The following is a 25,184-nucleotide window of genomic DNA, read 5'->3' on the forward strand; positions in this document are numbered from 1 at the left end:
TCTCTCCATCATCATGGAAATGGACCATTCTGGAGGTTGAGGTGCTAGGTTTTGAATAAGCGTGATCGAGTCAAATATCTAACCCTGATTTCCGCAGAGCATGTCTAGAATGTACTTTGTAGAGTAGATAGTTCACCACTCCCTCCCATAAATCACTAGGGCAAAAAAAACTGCCTTAAGGGACAAGTTGAATGTATCACCCTAAAGCCTTAAATTTATTTTAGCAAATACTTTTTCAACCTCAAGAAATAACTTAAGACTTTATTGTGAGATCAGTATTGTCGTAAGGAAGGGGCCATATAGAAAAAATCTCATATTTATTTTGTTATTGTGTTATTTTGACAATAACTAACATAAATATCGTTGAATTAATTTTATTTCACTGAAATTTCAAGCAAAATAGTTTTCCGTATTCTATAGTTCTAATGAAATCGAATTGTATATTCTGAATTAAAATCTTCAGTTTTATTTTAAAGGCACTGCCAACGCCATCTGCAGATATTACTGAAATTCAAGTAAAGGTACTTTTTCAGTATTCCCCAATCATTATATCTTGAGAAGAATTTTTACCTGTTAATATTTTTGGTCATGATGACAAGTATTTAAATTACATCTTCAGTGAAATCTACATTTACATTATATTCCTAAGGTACTGGAGTATCAGAAGAACCAATAATAACTTGCTTAAATACAACGCATGAAAAAAAACTTGTTTTTTTAAGTATTGTTCCGAAAACTTATTTAAAATAGTTAAAATAAAAGAGCTTTTTGGGGACAACTATGAACTGATGAACAACCTCACCATTACATTTTAATTAGAAAAATGTGTACTTTATTTTATATACTCGAATGTTATTCTCTTCGAAGTAAGATGGAACGTAAAATAACTTTTAACCAAACTATTAAAATATTCCTAATTATTGCAATATGTTTATAATGAACAAAAAGCATAAAATTTAAAGATAATTTTTTTAAAAAATGATAGTTTTTATTTTGAAAACCAGAAAAAAAATTGCCTCAATATTTTATGTATTAAATACGCTTTGTGTGGATATCAAGCAAAAGTAGGAAGTTTTAATTTTCATTACAAAATTGGGTAATAGTATTTTATTCCTTAAAATTCTATATTAATAACTGCTTTCATTACATATAAAGTATTCAAAGTTAAAAATTGTAATTGTTTTTTCGCTAGAAAACAAAAGAAAAGGTTTGAGTTCCTGTAAAAATTCACTGTCTGAGGAGATTTTTTCAAAATCTATGGTAATGATATTCAGTTCTTTCAAAAAATCTGGTCCAAACCACCACAGTTCATAGGAGGCAATTTCCGAAGCATTCAAACCACGAGAAAGGACATCTGCAGGATTTTTATCAGATGCAACGTCATTCCAATGACAGTTCTTAGTTAGTTCTTGTATTACTTTAACTCGATTGCTGATAAAAGTCTTGAGTTGATCAGGTGACCGTTGAAGCCATGCCAACACAATTGTAGAATCTGTCCACAACATTATTTGTTGAATTGGCAAGGTTAGAGACTTAAAATCCTTGTTCAAAAGCTGTGCCAATAAAACACTGGCACACAATTCTAAACGAGGGATCGTGATAGGTTTCACTGGTGAAACACGGGATTTGCTGCACAAAAGTCTCGTATATGATGTTTCTCCCGAAATTGATTTCATGTACAGAACTGCTCCATACGCAACGGCCGATGCATCGGAGAAACCGTGAATCACGATTCCACTCTTCTCCCCCATGTGACGAGGAATTTGCATGTTTTCAGTGGCAGGTAGGGTAGAAACAAAACATTGCCAATCCTTAGCCATTGAATCTGGAAGCGGTTCATCGCATTCCAACCTGAGTATCCAGAGTTTCTGGAGAAACAATTTAGCCTTGGTTAGAATTGGACCAAGAAATCCAAGGGGGTCAAACAAGCGTGAGATGGTGGATAACACCTTTCGTTTGGTGCATGAGTCATGTATATTTACATCAACCTTGGAGGTAAAATAATTTAAATTTGGGTTCCAAATAACCCCAAGGGATTTAATGGTATTTGGTGGCTCACAAAAGAAATCATATGCTTGGTCTTCTAATGGTATGGAATTACGAAAATTTGGAGTACTAGTGCACCACTTGTGTAAGCTCATACCCGCTTTTTTAAACAGGTCTACTAATTGTTCTTGTAGTAATTGAAATTCTCGAAAATCTGAACGTCCTGACAAAATGTTATCCATATACGTGTCTTTAATTATTACAGCAGCGGCTAAGGGAAAACTATCACCCTCATCAATGGCTAGTTGTTTAATAGTTCTGGTTGCTAAGTAGGGTGCACAAGAAGTTCCGTATGTAACAGTGTTAAGTTTGAAAGCTTGCACTGGGCCATTCACGCTGTTCTTCCATAATATCAACTGTAAATTCCGATGATCAGGGTGAATCGAAATTTGTCTAAACATTTTAGAAATGTCAGTAGTGAACACATATGCATGTTGCCTGAATCGCTAAAGTATTGAAAATGAATCTTGCTGTATAGTACCGCCCTTGTACAAAATATCATTTAAAGAAAGACCCGATGTCGTTTTGGAGGAAGCGTTAAATACCACCCTCAACTTAGTGGTTTTACTATCTGGGCGAAGAACACTATGATGAGGTAAAAAATACGAAGCGGTTCTACAACTAATTGCATATGCTACAAGTCAGCATATTCCATTAAGAATGATTTATAAAGTGATTGCAACTCCTCATTTTTCGAGAGTTTTTTCCACAACTGATTTAAACGTATTTCGGCAACTGCTTTAGAATCACCGAGCGAAGCGGGATCCTCTTTCAAAGGCAATTGTACTATGTAACACCCTTCATGATTTCGATAATGAGTATTTTTATATTGAGTTTCGCAGAGCTCAAATTCGACACTATGTTCAGCAGAGTGCTTCTCAACAGTTTCCATATTCCGAAATGCTTGTAGCTATTTATCAAGGCTTTCCGAATTTATATCTGAACTAAGCGTTAATCCACAATATGCTCTATTTGTACTATTATCGGAGCTCCCCACGACAATGTAACCAAATACAGTTTCTTGAAACAACCAATTACTACATGCCGATCGAAGCTGATTTGGCTTTAAAATTTCAAAAAAGAGCTCGCAACCTAGAATTAATTCTACTTCTTTTCGTGCGTTAAACTCTGGATCAGCCAAATTAATATCCGATGGAATCTTCATATTAGATACTTCAACCGGAGTAATTATCGTTAAATTTGGGATCGAAGGAACAGTTAAAAGTNTCATCAATGGCTAGTTGTTTAATAGTTCTGGTTGCTAAGTAGGGTGCACAAGAAGTTCCGTATGTAACAGTGTTAAGTTTGAAGGTTTGCACTGGGTCATTCACGCTATTCTTCCATAATATCAACTGTAAATTTCGATGATCAGGGTGAATCAAAATTTGCCTAAACATTTTAGAAATGTCAGTAGTGAACACATATACATGTTGCCTGAATCGCAAAAGTATTGAAAATAAATCTTGCTGTATAGTACCGCCCTTGTACAAAATATCATTTAAAGAAAGACTGGATGTCGTTTTGGAGGAAGCGTTAAACACCACCCTCAACTTAATGGTTTTACTATCTGGGCGAAGTACACCATGAAGAGGTAAAAAATACGAAGCGGTTTTATCAAGACCTTCTACAACTAATTGCAAATGCTGCAAGTCAGCATATTCCATTAAGAATGATTTATAAAGTGATTGCAACTCCTCATTTTCCGAGAGTTTTTTCCACAACTGATTTAAACGCATTTCGGCAACGGCTTTAGAATCACCGAGCGAAGCGGGATCCTCTTTCAAAGGCAACTGTACTATGTAACGCCCTTCATGATTTCGATAATGAGTATTTTTATATTGAGTTTCGCAGAACTCAAATTCGACACTATGCTCAACAGAGGGCTCCTCAACAGTTTCTATATTCCAAAATGTTTGCAGCTGTTTATCAAGGCTTTCCGAAATTTATATCTGAACTAAGCATTAATTCACAATATGCTCTATTTGTACTATTATCGGAGCTCCCCACGACAATGTAACCAAATACAGTTTCGTGAAACAACCAATTACTACATGCCGATCGAAACTTATTTGGCTTTAAAATTTCAAAAAAGAGCTCGCAACCTAGAATTAATTCTACTTCTTTTCGTGTGTTAAACTCTGGATCAGCCAAATTAATATCCGATGGAATCTTTATATTAGATACTTCAACCGGAGTAATTATCGTTGAATTTGGGATCGAAGGAACAATTAAAAGTTCTAAAGATGTTGAAAAACTCCCACTACTGTTTTTAATTACAGTGGTTACCTTTTGTTTGATATTTACCGAAATATCGCTCATTCCAGAAACAGAAGCATTTATTTATTCCTTTTACTTCCTTACTTAATGTTGAATTAAGTTATTAGCTAATTTTTGTTTACAGAAAGAAAGATGAGATGCGGAATCCAAAATCTCTCTGCATGGATAATAGTTTCCTAATTCATTTCTAATATAAACAACTGCAGTAGGCAAGAGAATATTTTGTTTCTTTTTTGATACTAAATAATTAGAAAAAGTGTTCGAATGTTCTTGTGGGAATGAATCATGCACTTGCGAGACAGTTGTTTGATCGGCGCCTGGCATCGTAGAAACTGAGGAGGTAGGAGGCGGTGAAGAAATCTCATAAATATGCAGTAAAGCGTTATGGCGTTTCTTACAAACAAAGCAGGAATTATTTTATTTATAGTCTTTTACTTTGTGATTATTCTTTAGGCAATTAACACATAAATTTTAACGTTTTATTTCACCAAATCTATCCGAAACCTACATATTTTGAAGAGTGTTGCACTTATAAATCATGTGTAGTAATTTAGAGATTACACAAGAGTTGGGATTATTATTCGAATTCAGGAAAAATTTACTCTAAACACTTATCCAATTCTGGTATTTCATTTGATGCGATCGTTTGTTCAAATTGTGTTCTAGTTTCTCGATCTACCTTTTTCAAAATGATGTTAAGCAAAAGCATGTCAGATAAATTATTACGATCAAAATTTAGAAGCTTTAAAGCTCTGATATTTTTCTTTAAAATATCTACCATGTTTCTAATATCTCCAGCTGATTCATTTGCAAGTTTTTCAATTTCCAAAATTTGATTTACTTAAGTCTCAGTGAGGAGACGTTTATTCTCAAATCTATTTTCTAATGCCTTTCAAAATGACTCAAAAGAATCGTCAACAGTTTCGAGACGGTAGGCGTCACCCAGCAATGACGCTTTCAAATAATGCAGTTTTTGAGAGTCATTTAAATCATTGTTTTTACAAGTAGTTATAATGTTATCAAATTGTGATTTAAAATTGGGCCACTCATCATATTTACCGTGAAATACCGGTAGTGGTATCTCAGGTAGTTTAATTTCTAGTTTTGTTTTCAAATCAGCCTGAGATATTTCATTTTCACATTTAATTATTGAAGGTTTAATTATCAAAGAGTTAAGAATATCTTTAATTCTTACCCCCAAAGCTTCTAGTCAGTCTACTGTTCCTTCTAAATTAGTTTCTATTTCAGTTATCTCTGAGTCACTTATATCTTTTATACCATAATATTGATCCTTCAATTCATCTACTTTTTGATATAATTGTGCAACACACTTAAGCTTCACTTCTAATTCAGTTGGATTATGTTCCTTCGTCTGATCAATGTAAGTTTCTAATTTCGTTATGGTACCTTTGACGGCACGCTTCGATCTATTTAGTTTCTCTTTTTCCATCTCCGGCTATTAAGGCTTACTAATGTTCGATACCAGTTGATTTAATTTCTATGCTGGTTCGTTTGATAACAAATGAATAAAAGAGCTATAGGACTGTATTTGAGATTTTATTATCATTGGTGCTACGAGCACGCTCATGCTATACAACAACCAAATTTCAACTGTGTTACAAGAGACGGTGGAGAGGATGCCAAGACAAAGATGCCAAGTTGGCGCTATATTTCTGAGATATTGAGCAGTCGCTTTGGTGAATGTCCGAAATATTTATTGCATCTGATTTGATATTAATTTATGCGTGGATATAGTTACATTTATTCGATATTTTAATACTTACTGACGATAGATTAGAAGGAGTATCGGGCAAATGTATACCGAGCAGTGGCCTTTGACCTTAAAAAACACCAGTGTAGGGTATACCGGGCAAATGTATACAGGGCAGAGGCCATTGATCTTAAAAAAACATCAGTGTAGGGTATACCGGGCAGTAACCCTTGACCTTAAAAACATCAGTGTAGTGTATACCGGGCAGTGGCCCTTGACCTTAAAAAAACATCAGTGTAGGGTATACCGGGCAGTGGCAATTCTATACTATGAATAATCTTTCTAGATTTTCTTACCTCAACTTCATAAAAATACATGAAGAGATATAAAAAAATATTTCAGACACTATATAAAATTAGTTACGATTTAAAAAAATGTAATCAGAGTATGAAAAATATTATCTTTAGAAACATCAGATTAATTTAAAACTTATTAGAAATGTATATTTAAATCCGAAATTGGTAAATGGCGCCTTCGGTTTAATTTTAAAAATCTAATTGCAGAAAGAATAAGAGCTTATGTGTCTTCAAAAAAGATATTGGAATCGGATTTACTGTATAGTTCGTGCGCCGAAGTGATGCGCAGTAAGTTCTACTTTCCCCACCTTTGAAATAAATGGAATAATCCAGTCTAAATCAGATTTACTGTGAGATTCAGGGGCTACTAATATTTCAAGACTTTTTTATGCATATTTTCCATTTTGGGTTGGTATTGATATTTTCCAGATATTATGTTTGTTTAATACAATATTTACAAAATGTGCTGTAAGAATTTCTTGTAAATTTTTTAAGGGAACCAGATGAAAAGACGTTTGTTTTCGAAATGATATCAAGTGAACCACCGACTTTTTTTCTGCTTTGCTGTGTAAGAAATTCTTACAACACAGATTTTAGATAAGCTTCGTTTAAAATAAACATAAAGTTAACTAAGACTATATCAATGTATGAAATAAACGTAAAATTAGTTAAGACAATATCAACTTGATTTTTATAAGTTACACCCTAAAATATAAGTTAAATTATAAGTTATAATAATTTAACTTCTAACCCTTTTCATAAGTTAAACACTAATACTAAATTTTTTTTAAATGCAAAACCACAAAAAAGTTGCTTTTTTAATATTTTTAAATTATTTTATTGCTCCTTGAATGAGGATTACTTCTAGGAGTTAGTTCTCACGTGTTTTCTCTCGGAACTGACGTCATCATAGTTATAAAATCACTTCCATAATATATAAATAACTTTAACTGTAAAAATAACAGACTGTTGTAGGAAAATTGAATGTGATAATAATTTCCGTTCTCTTTTTATTTGACAAATAAATAGCGTGGTGATTTTCAATGGGAAAATAAATAAAATCTAGAAATATTACTCTGTTAGTAATGCAGAAAAAAAAATTATTTTCTATATTCACTTGCAAACTAATATTTTTCTCACCTGATCTAATATTAACATTTGTTGTTATTAGATTTTTGAGTTGGTTAAATAGTGAAAAGTGCAAGCTTATGACTAAGAAATTATATATTTCTTATTGTATTTAAGTAAATGGGTAATTTTGTTAAATAAACCTGCAATATTATATTACAAACTCCGATGCTTCAAAATAGAAACGTGACATTTGATGTTAACCCTTTTTATTTATCAAGTGTCTTATAACCATTGAAGTTGAATATGCTACTTTGATTTATTGACATATAATAACTTAGCCTAAATGACCCGCAAATGAACAAAGTGTTAAAAAAGTAGAGAAATTTTTTTTTATCAAAGTGTTATACACAACATTTTACAGATAGTTTATACAACAATAATTTTAAAAACGATTATTCAGTCTCACGATAACGGTTGCAGTGACAGCATTTTTTTAAAATTTGGAACGATATTCGAATTCATCGAAACGTGAATAACACAATAAAAGGAGTTAAAAGCGAAATGTAAGCAACAGTGGTGACGCTAGACTGATATGAAGAAAAAAGAATGTTATTAATTTTCAACGCGTCAACAATTCAGCTCAACTGAACACGCTATGACGAAAGCGAAAGAAGAAACATGCCATCTTACCCTTTCATACTCTGTCTAGCGAAGCCACTAATGTCTCTAAAAATATTGTCTCAATTCCATTTATATATATATTTTTTCTTTTACCAAGAATGAGCAAATGTTGAAGGTTTGCTGTATCTCCATAAGATGATGCGAAAATAATGCAGCGCATGCGCCAGTATTGGTGCATGCGCTGTACACACTTATATTATCACAATTTAGGTGGGGGTCAGGGCTCGAAAAAACTCAGAAATTTTACCCGTCCCTGAGGACTGCTTGTCCAACAATGTACCAGTCCTCCTTTGAAACTAACCTGTAGCTTTTAAATAAATAAAAAATATAATTTTCTCTTATTTATACTAACATTTATATAAATTGCACAATGAATTGGTAGTTAGTAGGATTAAAAATACTAGGATTACATTATACAGTAATAAAAGAAATACTAGTTTACTAATAGTAAAATCCAGTATTTCTTTTATGAAATAATTTTTTTTATTAAATAATTTAAATAACAAAGGTCAAGTTATCTGGAATGTCAATTTATCCAAGGGTACTGTGTTTTTTAAATTAATCAAATATGACGTTTACGAGTTCCACAATCAAGCCAATGATTTACAGAGGTTTCTGCACAGAAATCTGAAAGGATTTTTCCATTTAGGTAGATGTTCATAATTGCGTTTAACGCTTGTTGTTTAAGACCAGTACGTAATGTGTTTTTTTGTAAGTTCATTGCTAAAACGCCTCTTTCAACCGCTGCAGTACTGCTAAACAGAGAAAACATCAATTCCACCATGCGCAGTATGTTGCTGTATTTCTAGATTAGAGGGACATTATAGAAGTGAGGCGATAGACTCTTGTAAGATAACAAAAATTGAAAGTGTATCACGAACATTAACAGGAAAATGGCCGTCCGCGCGGACGTCGGATTCCAGAACTTTGTTGTCCGCGGGGAATTTTTGACCGCCGAGGACGGGCGGATTTTCGAGCCCTGGTGGAGGTGTATTAGAAAATGGTTGAGTTTTGAATGATCTCCATTGGTGTCAACAAGACTGTGTTGTTTTTGGAATTTAGAAGGCTAGTTACGTCTCCATAAAATTTTTAGGATTTTTTTTTTATTTCTTTGAATCATGACATAAAATAATGATAACAATCAATAACGTGTAATTAATACAATCAATGTGTTTTATAATAGCATAATCTACACAATATAAGTAGTTTAGACACCCTATTTCAGGCTAATAAATTATGTTTTTTTTTAATTTATAAGAAAACAATTTTGGAGTTCAATAGTTGTAAATAGAGTACAATAAATTTGGAATGTTTTGTATAGAAAAACTGTAAAAATTTATGTGATGTTATAAGGAAACAATAAAAATAAAATAAATATATTGAAATGAGCATTCTAGAAGTTCAATTAAATAATTGTTTCATTTTATAAATATGGAATAAAATTATTACATTTTAACACGGAACTATCCCGGGAGATGGGATATCTTCTTGCCATAGCATTATTCCTTTTACTTTGGTTCTTATACTTTCTAGTTTTGTTTCTCATCTTTATTTTTCTATTTTCTGTTAGCAACTTAACGTTTTCTATTTCAAATCACTTTTGTTTCTTTTTATTCACGTGTGGCAAGTCTTGAAAATGGGCCCCTATTTTTGAAGAGCTTGAAACATGTCGACTGTTATTTACTTCTTATGTATTTTTGAAACGAATGAAGCTTAAAATCGAATAACATATACAGATGGTTTATAATTTTTATCACAAATCGATTTACTCAATTTCTTAAAACCATGGGATTATGTTGTTGAGTTAATTTCATTCAAATGTTATTTATTGGAATTTTTTTCGGTGTTTTTCGGAACTTTTTGTTGATGGTATTCCTTGAATCCATGGCATTCCGATGGCTTTATCACAGTGCGGCTTTGTATACCTGTAACCTACGAAAAAATATTTGTCACTTTCGCAGCATAAGATAAGTTGAATCTTATGCCTAATTATCTATGACTGAGATCATCTCAGCATCGATAGGTCACGTGCACTCCTTCGATTGTTTCTTCCTGTTTCTACATGATGCTAGAACTGGCGTGAGCTTTACAAGTACACAGCATATAAAACAGCAAGAGATGATTATGACATACACCCAGTTATAGGATCCCAAAGTTTCACGAAAGTATCCTGTAAAATAAAATAATTAAATGTTATAAAATATGCATATTTCAATCAACTTAGATAATCCCTTCAACCTATTAAGAATTAACAAAAAATCCGTTAAAATTTAGAAAGAAAAACAAGAGTCTGTTACGTATCTTTTATTGTATATAACTAAATTTATGTTTAAATTTAGTATTTATTTCAGTTCTGCTGTTTATTTCATCACCTTTTCTTTACGTGAAGTGAATATTTAAGATAAAATGTATTTCTAGACCTATCCTGTTTTGGGATTACCTGTTTGGAGAGACTTTATTTATGTATCTAGTCAAACTGTGAGAAAATTACAAATTGAGGTGTTACGGCTAACCTTTGATGAGCGGGTGGATCATAAGCCTCTATTTTTAATTCATGGTTGGTAAACACTAGATTGCTTAAGGATGTCATTTTCACTACTTTTAATTTCGATTAGAAAAACAATGATGCATGCACAATTTCTTAGAATTTTGTACAACATATAATTTTTTTATTGTTATTATTTACTAATAACTTGTTATATAACTGTAAATAATATAAAAATATTTAAAATTAATTTTAAACAAATTTCTTTACACATTATTTATTCTTTTATAATCCCGTCATTTTGACTTCTTTTGAGCAATATAGCTATATACTAAGTTTCAGCCTTTCTAGTGTTAAAGATATTTTTGTTTTAATTGATACTTTACTCTCAACCTAAGATGATTGATTTTAACTTTTAAGGGGGTAAGTTTTTATTGGACAGTAAAAAAAAACAACAAATTCCTGGAGTATAAAATGGAAGGAGTTGAAAAAAATAAGGAGAATCGTCTGGAAATGTAAAGAATTGGGTAAGAGAAATACGTGGATAGGTTGAGAAAAAAATGTGACAGTAGATTTGTGGGAGATGAGGTGTATGCTTAAGCTTATTCAAACATGATCTTTAAAGTTATGGGAATTAAGCATTTTCCTTTTCAATTTCTGTGTATAATATCTATTTAAAAATTTCTATTCATTTGCAGTAAAAAAATTATGAACTTTATGTGCATTTCCTTTTTTATTGATTATTTTAAAATTAAATAAAAGGTATGTTTTTTGCATAATTTAATCTTGCGCGTAGTCCTTTATTCTATCATAACTTACGGCTGCGTATCTCTTTTAAGCTGCGTAAATTATTAAAACGCATATAACCAAGGTTCTTGTAAACACAGTTATTAAAAATACCGTTTTTTTTACTGTACATTTCTCTAAAGGAATATCAGATATTTTAATGCGATATTCAGTTATTTTAATGTAGTATTGTTCATTCCATAAATAAATTACGCCCGGTATGGTGGGTTTAGTCTCTACCAATTACGTCTTTGGCTGCGATTCTATATCCTATGCTAGAAACTAGGGGAAGAGTGATTTGCACTTCCTCCAATAATGCTTAATTGTTTGAATTCTATTCTAATATGATGTGCGTCGTGGTTTCAGAAATGAAAGAGATTTATTATCTAAGAGTCGGGATGTAGTTTATCATTTTATTTACAGGATTATATTATTTATGTTTCTTGTTTATGATATTTTATTTATGTGAAGATCCAGTGAACGTATTTCTGTAGTTTTATCGAAACTTTCAGTTTATTATTTCAAATTAGTTTGATGAATAATTTACGGTAGATTCTCATGCAAAAATTTTGTATAGTGATGTCCGTTAGCCGAAGGTAAGTCCAAAGTATTTTCCTTTCTCACCAGCACTTATTTTTTATTTATTTTTTCCCTTCTATATCTGTTATTTAAAAACCTATGCATGAGATTATCAAATTAAAAACAGTCCTTGTACTGCATGACTATATAGTTCATTTTATGTAAGCAAAAAAGAAACGTTTTATTAATTATGAAGCTGATTTATTTAGTTTTGCTAGAGAAATCTGAACACTGCAATTTTCCCAATTTCATTCGTCTTTATAATATTGTGAGTGTAGTTAGTTAGAGAACTTTTTAAGACTAAGAGCACTAGGTAATGCGTGCAGAAAAAACATGAATTCGTTATAAGATAGAATCCGGAAAAAGACTTGTAAAAAGCTTGCAATGAAGTATAAATTAATGAAATACATCTAAAAAATCAATGAAAACAATTAAGATTTAAATTTGCTGCCCTATACAATTTTTTTCTTAAAAAAACCAAATGAGTACCTGCTGTCGGTTTTGGGTTTACTGATAAAAATAGATTTAAAAAAACTATGTTATGTCCATAATCCGAATATTTTAATTATCGGAAGTAAAATCGAAGTAATAGATCAGGTCCAAACTACTTCAGATAATCCGTACTCTTCGTATAAATCTCGTAGTTTGTCTCAATGCGAAAGATGAATATGTTAATTAAATAAGAAGGAAAATACGGAAAACAAAAAGTGAAACGGCTTGGAAACTTTTTGATTACAATATAAGGCTGTCATTGCTGACCAGGTGGCCTAGTGGTTAGCGTGCCTAACTGCGGAGGCGATGGTTGCGGGTTCGAACCCCACTCAGGGCATGGATGTTTCTTTCTCTCTCTATGTTCTATGTCATTTCTTCTGTGTGAATGTAACCCTGTCTATAAACGGGTTTGTGGTTGCATGATGTGGACGACGCTACTCCACCGCCGCACTGTGGAACAAAAATCATTTTTCGCGGTCAAAAATAAAAAAATGAAGTTATAAGAAGAAGAAAAATCTCAATATGGTTTTTTGTAGTAAAATGTCCAAGAAATATGACGGTGTATTTTGTTTTTTTGGTTTATTAATGGAAATAGCAATTAAATGGAAACAAAGTCGAAATAAAAAAAAATTAAAGTTTTCAGTTACATTTTTATTAATATGGTAACTCCTTATAGTAAATAAAAATATTAAAACTATGCATGATTTATACATAAATGTATTTCTAAGATATATATGAATTCATTATTTTATATAAATACTATTAAAACCAGAGCCATTTTCCTATTTCTGAACTGTACAATGAAATTGCAACTTTAGGGTGCTCTATAAAAAAAAGCCTTACGTTGCCGAGGTAAAAAAAATGTGTACATTTGTTTGGTATATATACTCAAGAACTAAAAAAAATTCGCTGCGAATATTTGCGAATTTGGCTGATATATCGATTTTTACAGTTCGTGTCATTTTTATAATAATGATAAAATTAATGAGAAAATTTTAAAAATAAACTTGAGATTATTATTTTTGTTATAACATTTTCAAAATATTTTATGTCTAGCAAAATAGATTCATCATTTTTTTTAAATTCGATAATCGAATTTGTAATTAACAATCTTAAATATTTTGATTCAATTTATTTAGTTTAAATTTGCTTTGATAAATATTCGCGATTTTACATCCATTACTTTATTTATTAAAATTACTAACCACAAATTTGTAATCAAAGATCTCAAAAACTACTAGTAAATAATTTTTATTTACTTATTTACAATTTTTTCAATAATCATCCCCCATTTTGTTTTTTGAAATTTTGACTTCATATTTGAAATCAGCGACCCTAAAAACCTTTAGGTGATCAATTTATAGAACATTGAAGTTAATTTTCTAATTTTGGCCGCATTTTTCTGATTTTGTCCCACTGTGCGCCGTGGCTTAGCCATAGGTGCCCACTGGGTAACGATAAGAGAGTAGCAATTCTGGCATTTCTGAGGCCATAGGGAAATAGACCCAAGAGCTCGCCATTAATCAAAAATAAATAAATAAATAAAGCTGCCATTTGCTAATTTAGAGCTGAGTCAAATTAATTAGTAATGTTTATTAATTTAGTTATGAAGTCGCAAATGAAAGAGTACACTGAAAAATAAAATTGCTAATAGCTCTTCGAATTAAGCATTCGACGACTCTAATATTAGTGCAACGGAACACTAATTTCAAGTTAACTTCAAATCGAGTGATCATACACTCATTAAAGAGTGTAGTTAATTCTAAACACCAATAACTGAGAATACTTACACGAAATTCACTTACAATCACATCATTCGCGAATTATTTCCGTTTTCGAAAAACCAATTTTGGGTTAAATAAGATTACGCCAGTCGATTGCTTACAATCGAGTACGAATTTGTAGATGTTTTACACGCCGTTAAATATTTACTGAAACGAAAGTTCACAATTACAAAATGTATACATGTCTTTAGTTGTGTAAAAAGGATAATTGCAATTTAATTTTTAAATATCTGTCTATTATTTTTTTATAACCGTCCTTGAGCAGTCGATTGTGAATTTACGACTGTCGACTCCGTAGCGCTGTAATTTTGAATGTAATGCTCGACTCCGTAGCGCTGTAATTTTGAACCCAATCCAGAAAACAAGGAAACTCCTGGATTAAGTAATGGGAGAAATCGCCTTTGTGGAGGATTTTTTGATAGAAGTAACCCGCATTTGCGTTACATGGAGAGGAAAATCATGCAAATGCATCTCCTCCGGTTATCTTGACGGCAAGGATATTTTACGTCAGCACTATGGTCGGAGCGAGCTGGGTACGGAATCCGAATCGACCAGTCATCGCTGTGATTCAAACCCGAACCACCTCATTGGGTGGCGAGTGCCCTATCCCATGAGTCACCACGGCCCTGTAAATCATATTAAATAATTTTATACTATTTAAATAATTCTATATGCTTCTGTTTTGTTGAGCCTAATTTGAATTCGTCTTAATATTCTATCTGTGCGGCGCGTATGTTAGGTTCCCAAACTAATTTTATTCTAAAAATTAATATATGTGTGAATCCTAAATGAATGATCCTTACTTTATATCGCAAAAATAACTTTACTGAATCTTATGTGTACCATAATTTACTGTAAATATAAATTTTAGTGTTGCTGATTACTAAAAATTGGGGCAGCCTTTTTACACTGTAGTAAAAAGAACATTATTGGCGTTTTACAACGCCGTTAACCATTCTCGATTTTTATTTTTGTGAAACGCCAAGAATCAAGAGTTATTTGTGTGTTTCACTACCCACTTTTGTCTAAAATAGTTGCCACCATTACTGTTGTTAAAATGTACTGAATTTTTTTACAGTGTAGTTTATCTGTAATTCGAAGCTGATTCAAGCTTCTTTTACTTCAATTGTCCTTTGCACATAATTTTAAAATTTGTTTACCCAAACACATTTTATGCAAAATAAATAAATAAATGAAAATTTAAAAAAATAATTGTATACTTAAATGTTTTCTAGCTTTTATCTTACTTTAACTGTAGTTAAATATAGCAATTTTCGTATAGCTTTAATTTATATAAAACTAAATGCCGAAATATATAATTTAAAATATTGCAGTTTTTATAATTTCTTGATATCAGACAATACTCCAATTATTATAAAAAACTGTTCTGGATATCAGAAAGGAAATATCTTGCTTTTCGATGTCTAGTGTATTATAACTGATCTGTGAATTAACACTTTATTGGGCCATTTTTCTATTAATGATATGTTAAAATACTTTTGGGTTTGAGATTGTTTTATAAAAGAAAATTCCTTTAGCTTATTACTTAGAATTAATTTTCTTAAGACTATTTTTTTAGGTGATATGTTAAAATGCTTTTGGGTTTGAGATTGTTTTATAAAAGAAAATCCCTTTAGCTTATTACTTAGAATTAATTTACTTAAGACTATTTTTTTGGTAAGAAGGTGAGTGAGATTTTCAGACATGCACCTTTTGTAACGAATTGTCCATATACTTGAACAACTATGCGTATAAATAACCTAATTTAAGAATTTTTCGTTTATAACTGCTAGTAAACTCAAAGAGAATGCATAAACGCACAAAGGAAAATAGCTCCTCAGTTTTGGCCTTTATTCTTGACCCTTTACTGCTACATTGTTTTCTTTTTTAATTTTTCTGAAGTTATCAGCTGATGGCCACACAAGTCAATGATGGGAAAATAGCTACCCGATGAAACTTTAAAAATTAATCTAAGTTGGTGGAAAATTTACTTCAAACGGCCTGTTAAATCAAGCATAAAGATAATTTCATTCTTACCTATTATGGGAGTTTTCAATATACAGAGAAACGCATAAAGAAAGAATCGAGAGGCTAGAGCCATATTTTGTTTCTCTTCTTCAATGTATTCAAAAACTAGTCCTGGAAATGTTGTGCCAACTGCTCCAGATATGTAACCAAAGATCATAACTCCAACCATCATCAATGCAAAGTTATAAGACCAGATTATATAGCCAGCATCTAACAGTAATATTAGAAAACAAGTTAAACTAAAATTCGTTCTTGTCATGAAATGACCATCAGTAATCCAGTTCAGAGTCAAATTACCCAATATTTCAGCAAGCGGGATAAACATGGCGAAGTAAACAGACAGATCGTTGGATATTCCCTTATCTCGAGCATAATCAACTATAATGGTCCAGTTTAGGGTTGTAAGGAATGCGTAAATACTTTGCACAAACATTATGGAATGGAATGTAGGATCTAAGAACAGTCGGAAAGATTTCCAGGATAGTTTGTTTTTGCTTTTTGTGCTCTCCTTCTGTTGACTAATATTGTTTGTCATATCTTTTTCATGCATAAATCCATTTTCATACTCAGTGTTTTTAACGGAAGGTTTTCTTTCAGTATATCGCACGAGTTGAACATCAGAATCAGGCTTAGATTTCGTCTTTTGTTGAAAATACTGCTGAGTGTCATCTGTTTCTAAGGATTTCATTGTTACATGATCGGAATTTTTCTCGTTTTTATTATCTGCCTCTCCATTTACACATATTACATAAACTTTATTTGAAGCATCATGTTTTTGTTGAGTGCTATCAATTTTGTGTTGGTCTTCTTCATCCAATACAAATGCCGGATTTTGATGACACGTGTTTTTTTGATTAGGTGAATCCTTTACCTCTTTCACAATTCTGCGTTCATTATGTGGATGCTTTAAGAGGATTGCAGCGGGAATGGTATTTAAAAAAATTCCACCCAAAATCAAAAACATTCCTTTCGTACCATATGCACTGTCTAAGTAAGTAATCACCGGTGACATGATTATAGCTCCTACACATGATCCCGTTAGAACAATGCCGTTTACGAGATTGATATGCTCGGTGAAATGAAGCTTTAAAATGGTTGGTATCAGGGTATTACCGAAAGCTAGTCCGCAGCCTAAAAAGCAAAATTTTTGATTAGTAAGTTGACCAAAAAAATTATATTAAAATTTTTTACTAATACAGACCGGATTTTAAATAAAACTACAAGTTTTTTTCAGTACTTTATGTTGTGACTGGCCTTCAATCGCCAAGCTAATTCTCAGTTGACGACTACCAATGTTCAACTCCTGAAATTCAGAACTTATGGCAAAGGAGACAATGGAATCCTAGATCAAGCATTGTGACAAATTAGCCTTTCTGGAGGACTTTTTGATGAAACTAACCTGCATTTGCGTTACTGGGAGAGGAAAATCTTTTACGGTTAGTCCAACAGAAAGGGAATTCAAACCCATGATTTGTCTTCCATTAAGGATATTTTACGTCAACACTATTGTCGGTGCGGGCTGGGAGCTGAATTTGTATCATTCAGTCACTGCAAGGATTAGTATCTCACATCATTGGGAGGGGGTGTTGAAGGCAAACCCTCTATCCCCTGAGCTATATCGGCATAAACACTACAAGTTTAGAACTTCATTACTAAAATCTCTCAACTGGAAATTTACTTTAAAAATTATTCAGCCTAACTCCTTGAACGTTTCATTCGAGCTTTTTGTCTTGTGCCAGAATATTATTACTGGAAGCATGATTATTGCCCCTACCAGTTAGAACAGTGCCATTCACGAGGTTAATGCGGTCCATGAAAAAGAAGTTGTAAAGGTTTTTGGTATTTGTATGTCATCAAAAGCTGATTACGTGCCTAAAAAGGTAATTTTTAGGTTAGTAAGTTATTCAACAAGTTGAGGTATATTTTAAGATTTTTAATAAATTACAGGCCGATTTTAAATTAAAATCCCAAATTTAAACTTCATAACTGAAAATTCTCAGCTGAAATGGTAATTAAAAAAATTCCACAAAAATTCACGAATAAATCGTTTTTAACCGACTGTCACGTGTAGTAAGTAATATTATTTCTAGAGACATGATAATAGCTCCCTACACGCGATCCATTGCCATTAACAAGGTTAATGGAGTAACAGGCTGAATCAGATCAATGTTCCGTCAATCAATTTCCACTATTCCTATTGGACGATTCGTAGTCCTATTCCAATAGAAACATTTTCCTATTGGTTGCATCTGTAATTGAGTAATTGTTAATGGATTTTCAGCGGACAGGTAAGAAAAGCAACGTCAGCTTAGGCATAACTATATGCTTGTAAAAATAGGCTTTATAATTATCGTTAATAATGTGCTACCATAAACAAGTCCCAAATCATTCACAAGAGGACACGAATCCTTCACGATTACGCAAATCATTCACTCATTTAAAAAAAAAATACTGCAGTGGGAATGGAATTTAAAAATAAAAAACTTTTCCCAAAATCAATTATATATGTATGCTGTTGTCTTGTTATTTGCGTCCTCTATGAAGGTTGACCATCAAGACATAATTGTTGTACTAACACATCATCCATTAATCAGTAGAATAAGACCATTAACGTGTCCTTCGTAAAATGAAACTTTAAAACTATTGCTTGGATTAAGATGCTACTAAAAGCTAGTCCCGCACCTAAGGATGCAATGTTTGGGGTTAGTGATTTTATTTTGATTTGATTTAAATGGCAGGATGATATAGCACACAGATTTAATACTTTATTACTAAAAGAAATTCCGATTCAAATTTCTAATAATGAGAGACACCTTTATTCTTTCTAAGCCAATAAAAATACTTTAAATAAAAAATGCTGATTTCATTTTATTGAAAAGAAAATTTAAAAAAAATAAATATTGAAAAAAAGAACGTAAATTTTTTATAAAGTAATTTTGATAATTAAATTCTAACTATTTATTAAATACTGTTATTAATAATTATAGTAATTGAAGAAATTAATGAATTTATTTGTGGTAAGTTAAAATCCGAACTGAAACTTCGAAGTTAGCGCATGCGTGCCTCCATTCGAGAGCGTCCCCCAAATACTTCTATATTAGTTGGCTTTACGTACGAGAACTGGATGTAAGATGTTTTGTTTGTCTGCTTGTTAATCATATACCATTGTTAATGTTGTTTTGCCAATAAAATATGTTATTAATTCGTGCTGGTATTATCCTGAACCTCTTAAACAGTGACAATATTTTTATTTTAAGAATAATTGCTAAGAGTTAACAGAAGTTGCCCTTTTCTGTTTCAGTTTTATACGGTAGCTAAAAAGCCAGATTTATAGCCATCAATATTATGTGCGTGAATCATGTTTCATGCATATGAAATTTGAAATGCTTAGAGGTTATTATCAACAATTAAAATTGTCTTGCTGTAATGATGCCAATTGGCAATGCTTTTACTATCTGCAGATTATCTTTTTGGCAGAATTGGAAAGACAATCATTAGCCAAAAAATGGAAAGCTTAAATTATAACGGGTGAGAATTGTTCGTTAGAAATATACTAAGTTATATAAATTAAAAAGAAACTTGTAAAAAGAAATGGAAAAGGTCTTATTCAAGTTAAACATAGAGGCGTATTACTGAATAGTTAAAAACTAAGTATCCTATATAAAATAAATAAATGAATTGATAAAATAAATGAATAAATAGTTCGGAATATTATCTGAATATGACAATAATAATTAGCTAAATTTAAATTATGAATTGTAAACCAATTTCCAGATTTCTCTTTCATTAAAGTTGAGAATATCTTTCTTAATTAGTACACTGGGTTTTCCGTAATTACCATACTTGCTGGAATATTTTATAAAACTCAGTGAGATGTCACAATTCTCTATTATCTTTATCTTTATTCCCTATCTTTATAAGATATCATAAATAAATATCAGTAAGATCGGAAAAGTTTTCTAACTCTGATCAATCACTGAGGTCAAAAGAGCTCGTAAAAAATATAATTTAAAACCAGTTTAGTTGAGGATGAAGCTTAAAGGCGAATATTTTAATTCTTCCTTTATTTTCTAACCCCAACAATAGAAGGCCCAAGAAGGCTTTGGTTTTTTTTTATTTTTTAAACAATTTATTACAGATTCGTCGCCTTTTAACTGATGATAATTCCATACTGTGTGAGTGAAAAGTACAGTGCGCAAAATAAAAAATGTATCCTAAATAACTTTTACGGACATAATAGTCACGATTATAATAGTTCAAAGGGGTCGTGACTTCAAATATGCTAAATATTTAGTGCTAACTATTAATTAAGTTATGCAATCAGGCACAAAAAAGTACTGTCTCTGAATAAGCATACCTTACTTTGGATTATTAAATAAAATTAACTTTTGCGTCTAAAATTGAATGTTGGTATTAATCCAGTTGATAACAGTAAGTAACTTTTGAAATACTGTATAACTGTGACTCTATAAAAACGCCTCTACTAAGACAAACATATCGTCAAAAAAAAAATTTCCACCAAGAGAATTTGAACACTTTAAATGCTTTTTTTCGAAATAATGCATTCATATGTCCCAAAGAATGGGAAAGAGAGACGGAGTTGCCAATGAGTAAACTCCCAAATTGTTTATAGAACTTACCTTTGGAATGAAAAGCAGTTTGTTAAGAACAGGAATTTACAAGGGAGTAATTTGAATAAAAGAGTAATGAAATTCTTCTAACCATAGTTCTGAACAATATATATCGCTAGAAATAGGACAAAGCTCTTGTACTCTTTCAGACTACACTAAACCTAATATTTGCAAATTTTGCTAGTTTCTATGTCCTCCCTAAAGTTCACAAACATCAAATTGTTTTAAGACCTATGGTCTTTAACAGTTATACCCCTGACTATAAAATAGCTCTCTATTTAGCTCATATCATATCTCTTCTAACGTCTAACAATATCCATATAGTTAAAACTTCCTATGATTTTGTTTCCCAACTAACGCATCTTTCACCCTCCAGCAAAACTATACTCTGTCTTGATGTTTTTTTCTCACTAATGTTCCTATTTCTAGTGCTATCGATTGTTTCAAACTACTGTTGCAAGTCTTGATGTTTTTTTCTCACTAATGTCTCTATTTCTAGTGCTATCGATTGTTTAAAACTACTGTTGCAAGTCTTGATGTTTTTTTCTCACTAATGTCCCTATTTCTAGTGCTATCGATTGTTTCAAACTACTGTTGCAAGTCTTGATGTTTTTTTCTCACTAATGTCCCTATTTCCAGTGCTATCGATTGTTTAAAACTACTGTTGCAAAAATTTCACTTCTCTTTTATTGAAGTTGAAGATATTGTCTCCCTTATCAATTTCTATGTTTAGCTAACAGTTTTTCATTTCAATGGTAAATTAACATTTTAATTAAATATAATTAAACATTTTCAGGGTTTAGCCATATATATCCCCCTCTTTATCTTTGTAACATGCTCATGCATTATTTTGAGGAAAGGTTTTTAAGTTGTTTAAAATCTCTCAGAGTTTCAGAAAAGTTTCAGAATTTCTTACTTTTGTTTTCCCCCCTCTTTACCCTTGTTCTGAATCTTCTTCTTTAAATTCCGAAATTTACTTTCTCTATTCGCTTTTTGCTAACTGTGGATTTAAACCTGCTATAGTTGATTCAGCTCTTTCTTATCTCACTAGACCCGAATGTTTCTCATTCTTTTAAAAAAATGCAGGGAACTAATTAATTTACTGTTTTTTTCCCTTCTTGTTTACTGTAAAATTGCTATTATTCTGTTCCGTTTTTTAAAATCATTTTTAAGAATGTAAACAAAATTGAATTAAATCTCTTAAAGATCCCATCATTATTGAGAATCACTGGGCATTAATCACATACCTGCGGCTTCGGTTACATTGGACAAACCAGACGAGCTTCAAATTTAAAATTAAGGAACAAGATACATATTTCCGTTATCAAGAATTCGATAAATCATCGATTGCTGCATATTGTTAGAATGTTGGGCCTAAATTCAATTTTAACAGTGCTAAAATTATTCCCCCCCCCGTCACATTAGCTGATCTTAATACCCTGGAATTTCGTTTTTTTTTTCCCTTTCCTTTCCAATTTAACGCTGATTCTCTTGTTAAGTACATTAGTTACTTAATATCTTTCCTTAGCGCGTGAAGTACATTTTACCCAGATTGGCCCTGATCGATAACATTGTCTTTTCTTGTTGTTTTTCATATTTATTAATGTATTTTTGATTGACTCTCGGCTATTTCAGTTCTTCTAGTTTTGTTTTTCATCTTAATTTTCTATTTTTCGTTGGAAACTTTAAATTTTATATATCAAATTCTTTTTGTTTCTTTTCATTTACGGCTGGCAAGTCTTGAGAATTGGAGTTGATTTTTGAGAGCTTGTTATATGTCGACTTTTATTTTCGTCTGCATATTTTTGACGCCAATGAAGATTTTTTATCTAGCAATTTTATCAATCATTTTATTTATGTTGTCTTATTGAAAGAAATTGTAATGGTACCTTACCGTAAATGAGACCAAGGCAAAGTGTTGCTGTTAAAATGTCCTCGGCAAAATAGCAACTACCTACCCCAACAGCACCAAGAATACATCCAGTCAAAGTAACAGCTCGAAATCCAAATGTTTCTCCCAGAAATGCAGTAAAGGGACCTAAAAGAAATAATTGCTGTACCATTTACGAAAAATGCAAGAATTAGTCATTACAGCCATTGTTATTGTAAGAAAAAAGTTCTAAATTGTGATTTTATTTGAAACCAGTGTTTTTTCCTTTTATTATTTGTATTATGCTTTTATGCTTTGAAAATATGAAATACGAAACTCTTCATAAAGCTAATGTAGTGAATAAAGTTAAACTACACTAAAAAACCGAACTAAACTAAAAAAATCGACAATGATTGAAAGAACGCCAGAGAATTGCACAGATAATATTACAAAAACAGACAACGAATAAAGTTGAACAACTTGAAAAAATTACATTCAAGCTTTTTTTAAATGCTGTTAAGCTTATTTATATATCTTTAGCTTTATCCATAACAATAAGTTCATCTTTTTTTTTTCAATTGAGTTCATACAACTCGATAAGAAGTGAATTGATTATGCCTAACCATGTGGTTTATATCAGATTTAAATGGATACCAGTAAGCCCGTGTGTTAAACCTGATCGGCTTCTGAATCGAAAAATGCCACTATTTGCCAACGATGACGTCACTTACAAGTATCCAATCGAACTAGAGAATTGAACTGAATTAGACAGGCCGACTTATCATCTATTTTTGGTGTAAAAAGCTAACATAAGCACAATGTTAACATAACGTTAACTTGCTAACTTGTTTGCTCCAATATTTCTTGATAGGTCAGCTCTGATAGTATAGCAGCCTTAAATCGAACAATTCTCTTTTAAGAAGATATTACACACACACAAAAAAAAGTTTTAATCTTCACGAAGATTAAAAGGTAGAAAACTATTGATAGTATCTCAAAATTAAGATTAGCTATGTATAGAACGAAAAGGGACAGCATTTCGGGATATTTCACCATCCATAAGTAAAGGCTCTTCTAAGGATCTAATTCAAAGTTTCATTCTGTTATACTCACATCATTTTGGTTGCATAATTCTGTTACTCGGAGATGGCCTTACACATGTTTTTTTAGGAATGTTACCAAGCACTACAATATCATCTCAATTTTTACAAATCTATCACTGATTATCATAATAATATAAAAATGAAAATGACGTATTTTGGTGTGAAGCCGCACCGTAACTACTAAAACCCTTATACACTTATTCATAACTCTAGTTTTCTTTAAAATGGTTTAACCATGCTGTACCTTCTGTTAAAATTGAAGATCCAGTTATTATAAGAAATTACATTTATATAGATATCAGAAAGCTTTAAAAGCATTTTTAAGCAATCATAAGATTCTAACAGTTCTATGCGCTCAGATGATTTTTCATACGATGGGATTAGAACTTATGAAAATTCAGGAAATTTTGTGAGATATTATATTATTTAAGCTTTTGCACTTTCTTATCCTGCTACGGGTAGTTCACTTTTTCTTAGAAAATTGTATGTTTATTTTCCCTCAACGGTTTTCCAACACTACTTCACAAAATGTTCGCCTAAATCAGTCAACTTCAAAACATGTTACAAATAATGTTATCTGCTTTTATAATTGATCTCGTTGTGCTGCTTTTTATTATTGCTGACGTTAGCTTGATTTCTTATGACTTAAATGTCAACACGATTAATTATTTCTGATGACCTGATTCCGAAAAGATTAACATATACAAGGGGAAGAATGCAATTTATTGAAATAATTTTTTTTAAAACTTACCTGTTAATGTTCGCAAGATACCAAATATGACTACAGGCACAGATGCCTTTGATCTTTCTGTTTGAAATCCATTTGTAAGAATCACATAGAATATTCCAGCTAAACGCATGGGCAATGCAACGAAAAAGCCTACCATAAAACAAGCTACCAATACTAACCAACTGGTTAAACTATTATATCCAAATGTTTTCATTTTAGTGATAATTACTGAATTAACATATATAATCTAGTTTTCATGAGGAAGTAGATCCACTTTTACAATAATTACCACTTTTCCAATCAAAAATATTAATTATAAATATAATACAAAAAATGTTTGAACACTGCCTCTTCACTCTGGCTTTCATGACTAAGTAGAAAAAAAAATCGATTCACACGTTAGACAAATACAAATCTTGACACGGCACCTGCTAATTTCCATAAAATACTCAAACCACGAAATATTACTCTATTCGTGATGCTAATTTTTTTTATTACGATGGGAATAAATTCTCACGTAAGTTCTGTTGTTTCTTTTATATGAATTATGCACA

At 31.5% G+C, this 25,184-nt stretch overlaps 1 protein-coding gene and 1 long non-coding RNA gene across 5 annotated transcripts in view; one reads left to right on the forward strand and one right to left on the reverse strand.

Annotated features, from left to right (window-relative positions):
- The window catches only part of LOC139426642 (uncharacterized), a 116,436-nt gene that overhangs the window by 23,676 nt on the left and 67,576 nt on the right, over positions 1-25,184 (forward strand). The window lies entirely within an intron of this gene.
- LOC107436509 (monocarboxylate transporter 12-like) overlaps positions 9,213-25,184 on the reverse strand; it is a 34,348-nt gene continuing 18,376 nt past the window's right edge. For 3 of the 4 annotated variants that reach the window (XM_016048256.3, XM_016048257.3, XM_043050335.2), the window contains exons 2-4: positions 22,822-22,965; positions 16,306-17,427; positions 9,213-10,312 (exon numbers count right to left, since the gene is read on the reverse strand). In XM_016048256.3, the coding sequence (XP_015903742.2) occupies positions 10,167-10,312; positions 16,306-17,427; positions 22,822-22,965 (1,412 nt within the window). In that variant the 3' untranslated portion in view covers positions 9,213-10,166. Of the gene's footprint in view, positions 10,313-16,305; positions 17,428-22,821; positions 22,966-24,651; positions 25,015-25,184 lie in introns of those variants that run through there. The other variant, XM_016048255.3, reaches the window with a different exon arrangement.

This window comes from Parasteatoda tepidariorum, chromosome 10 (genome assembly GCF_043381705.1).
Source record: "Parasteatoda tepidariorum isolate YZ-2023 chromosome 10, CAS_Ptep_4.0, whole genome shotgun sequence".
Taxonomy (NCBI): Eukaryota; Metazoa; Arthropoda; class Arachnida; order Araneae; family Theridiidae; genus Parasteatoda; species Parasteatoda tepidariorum.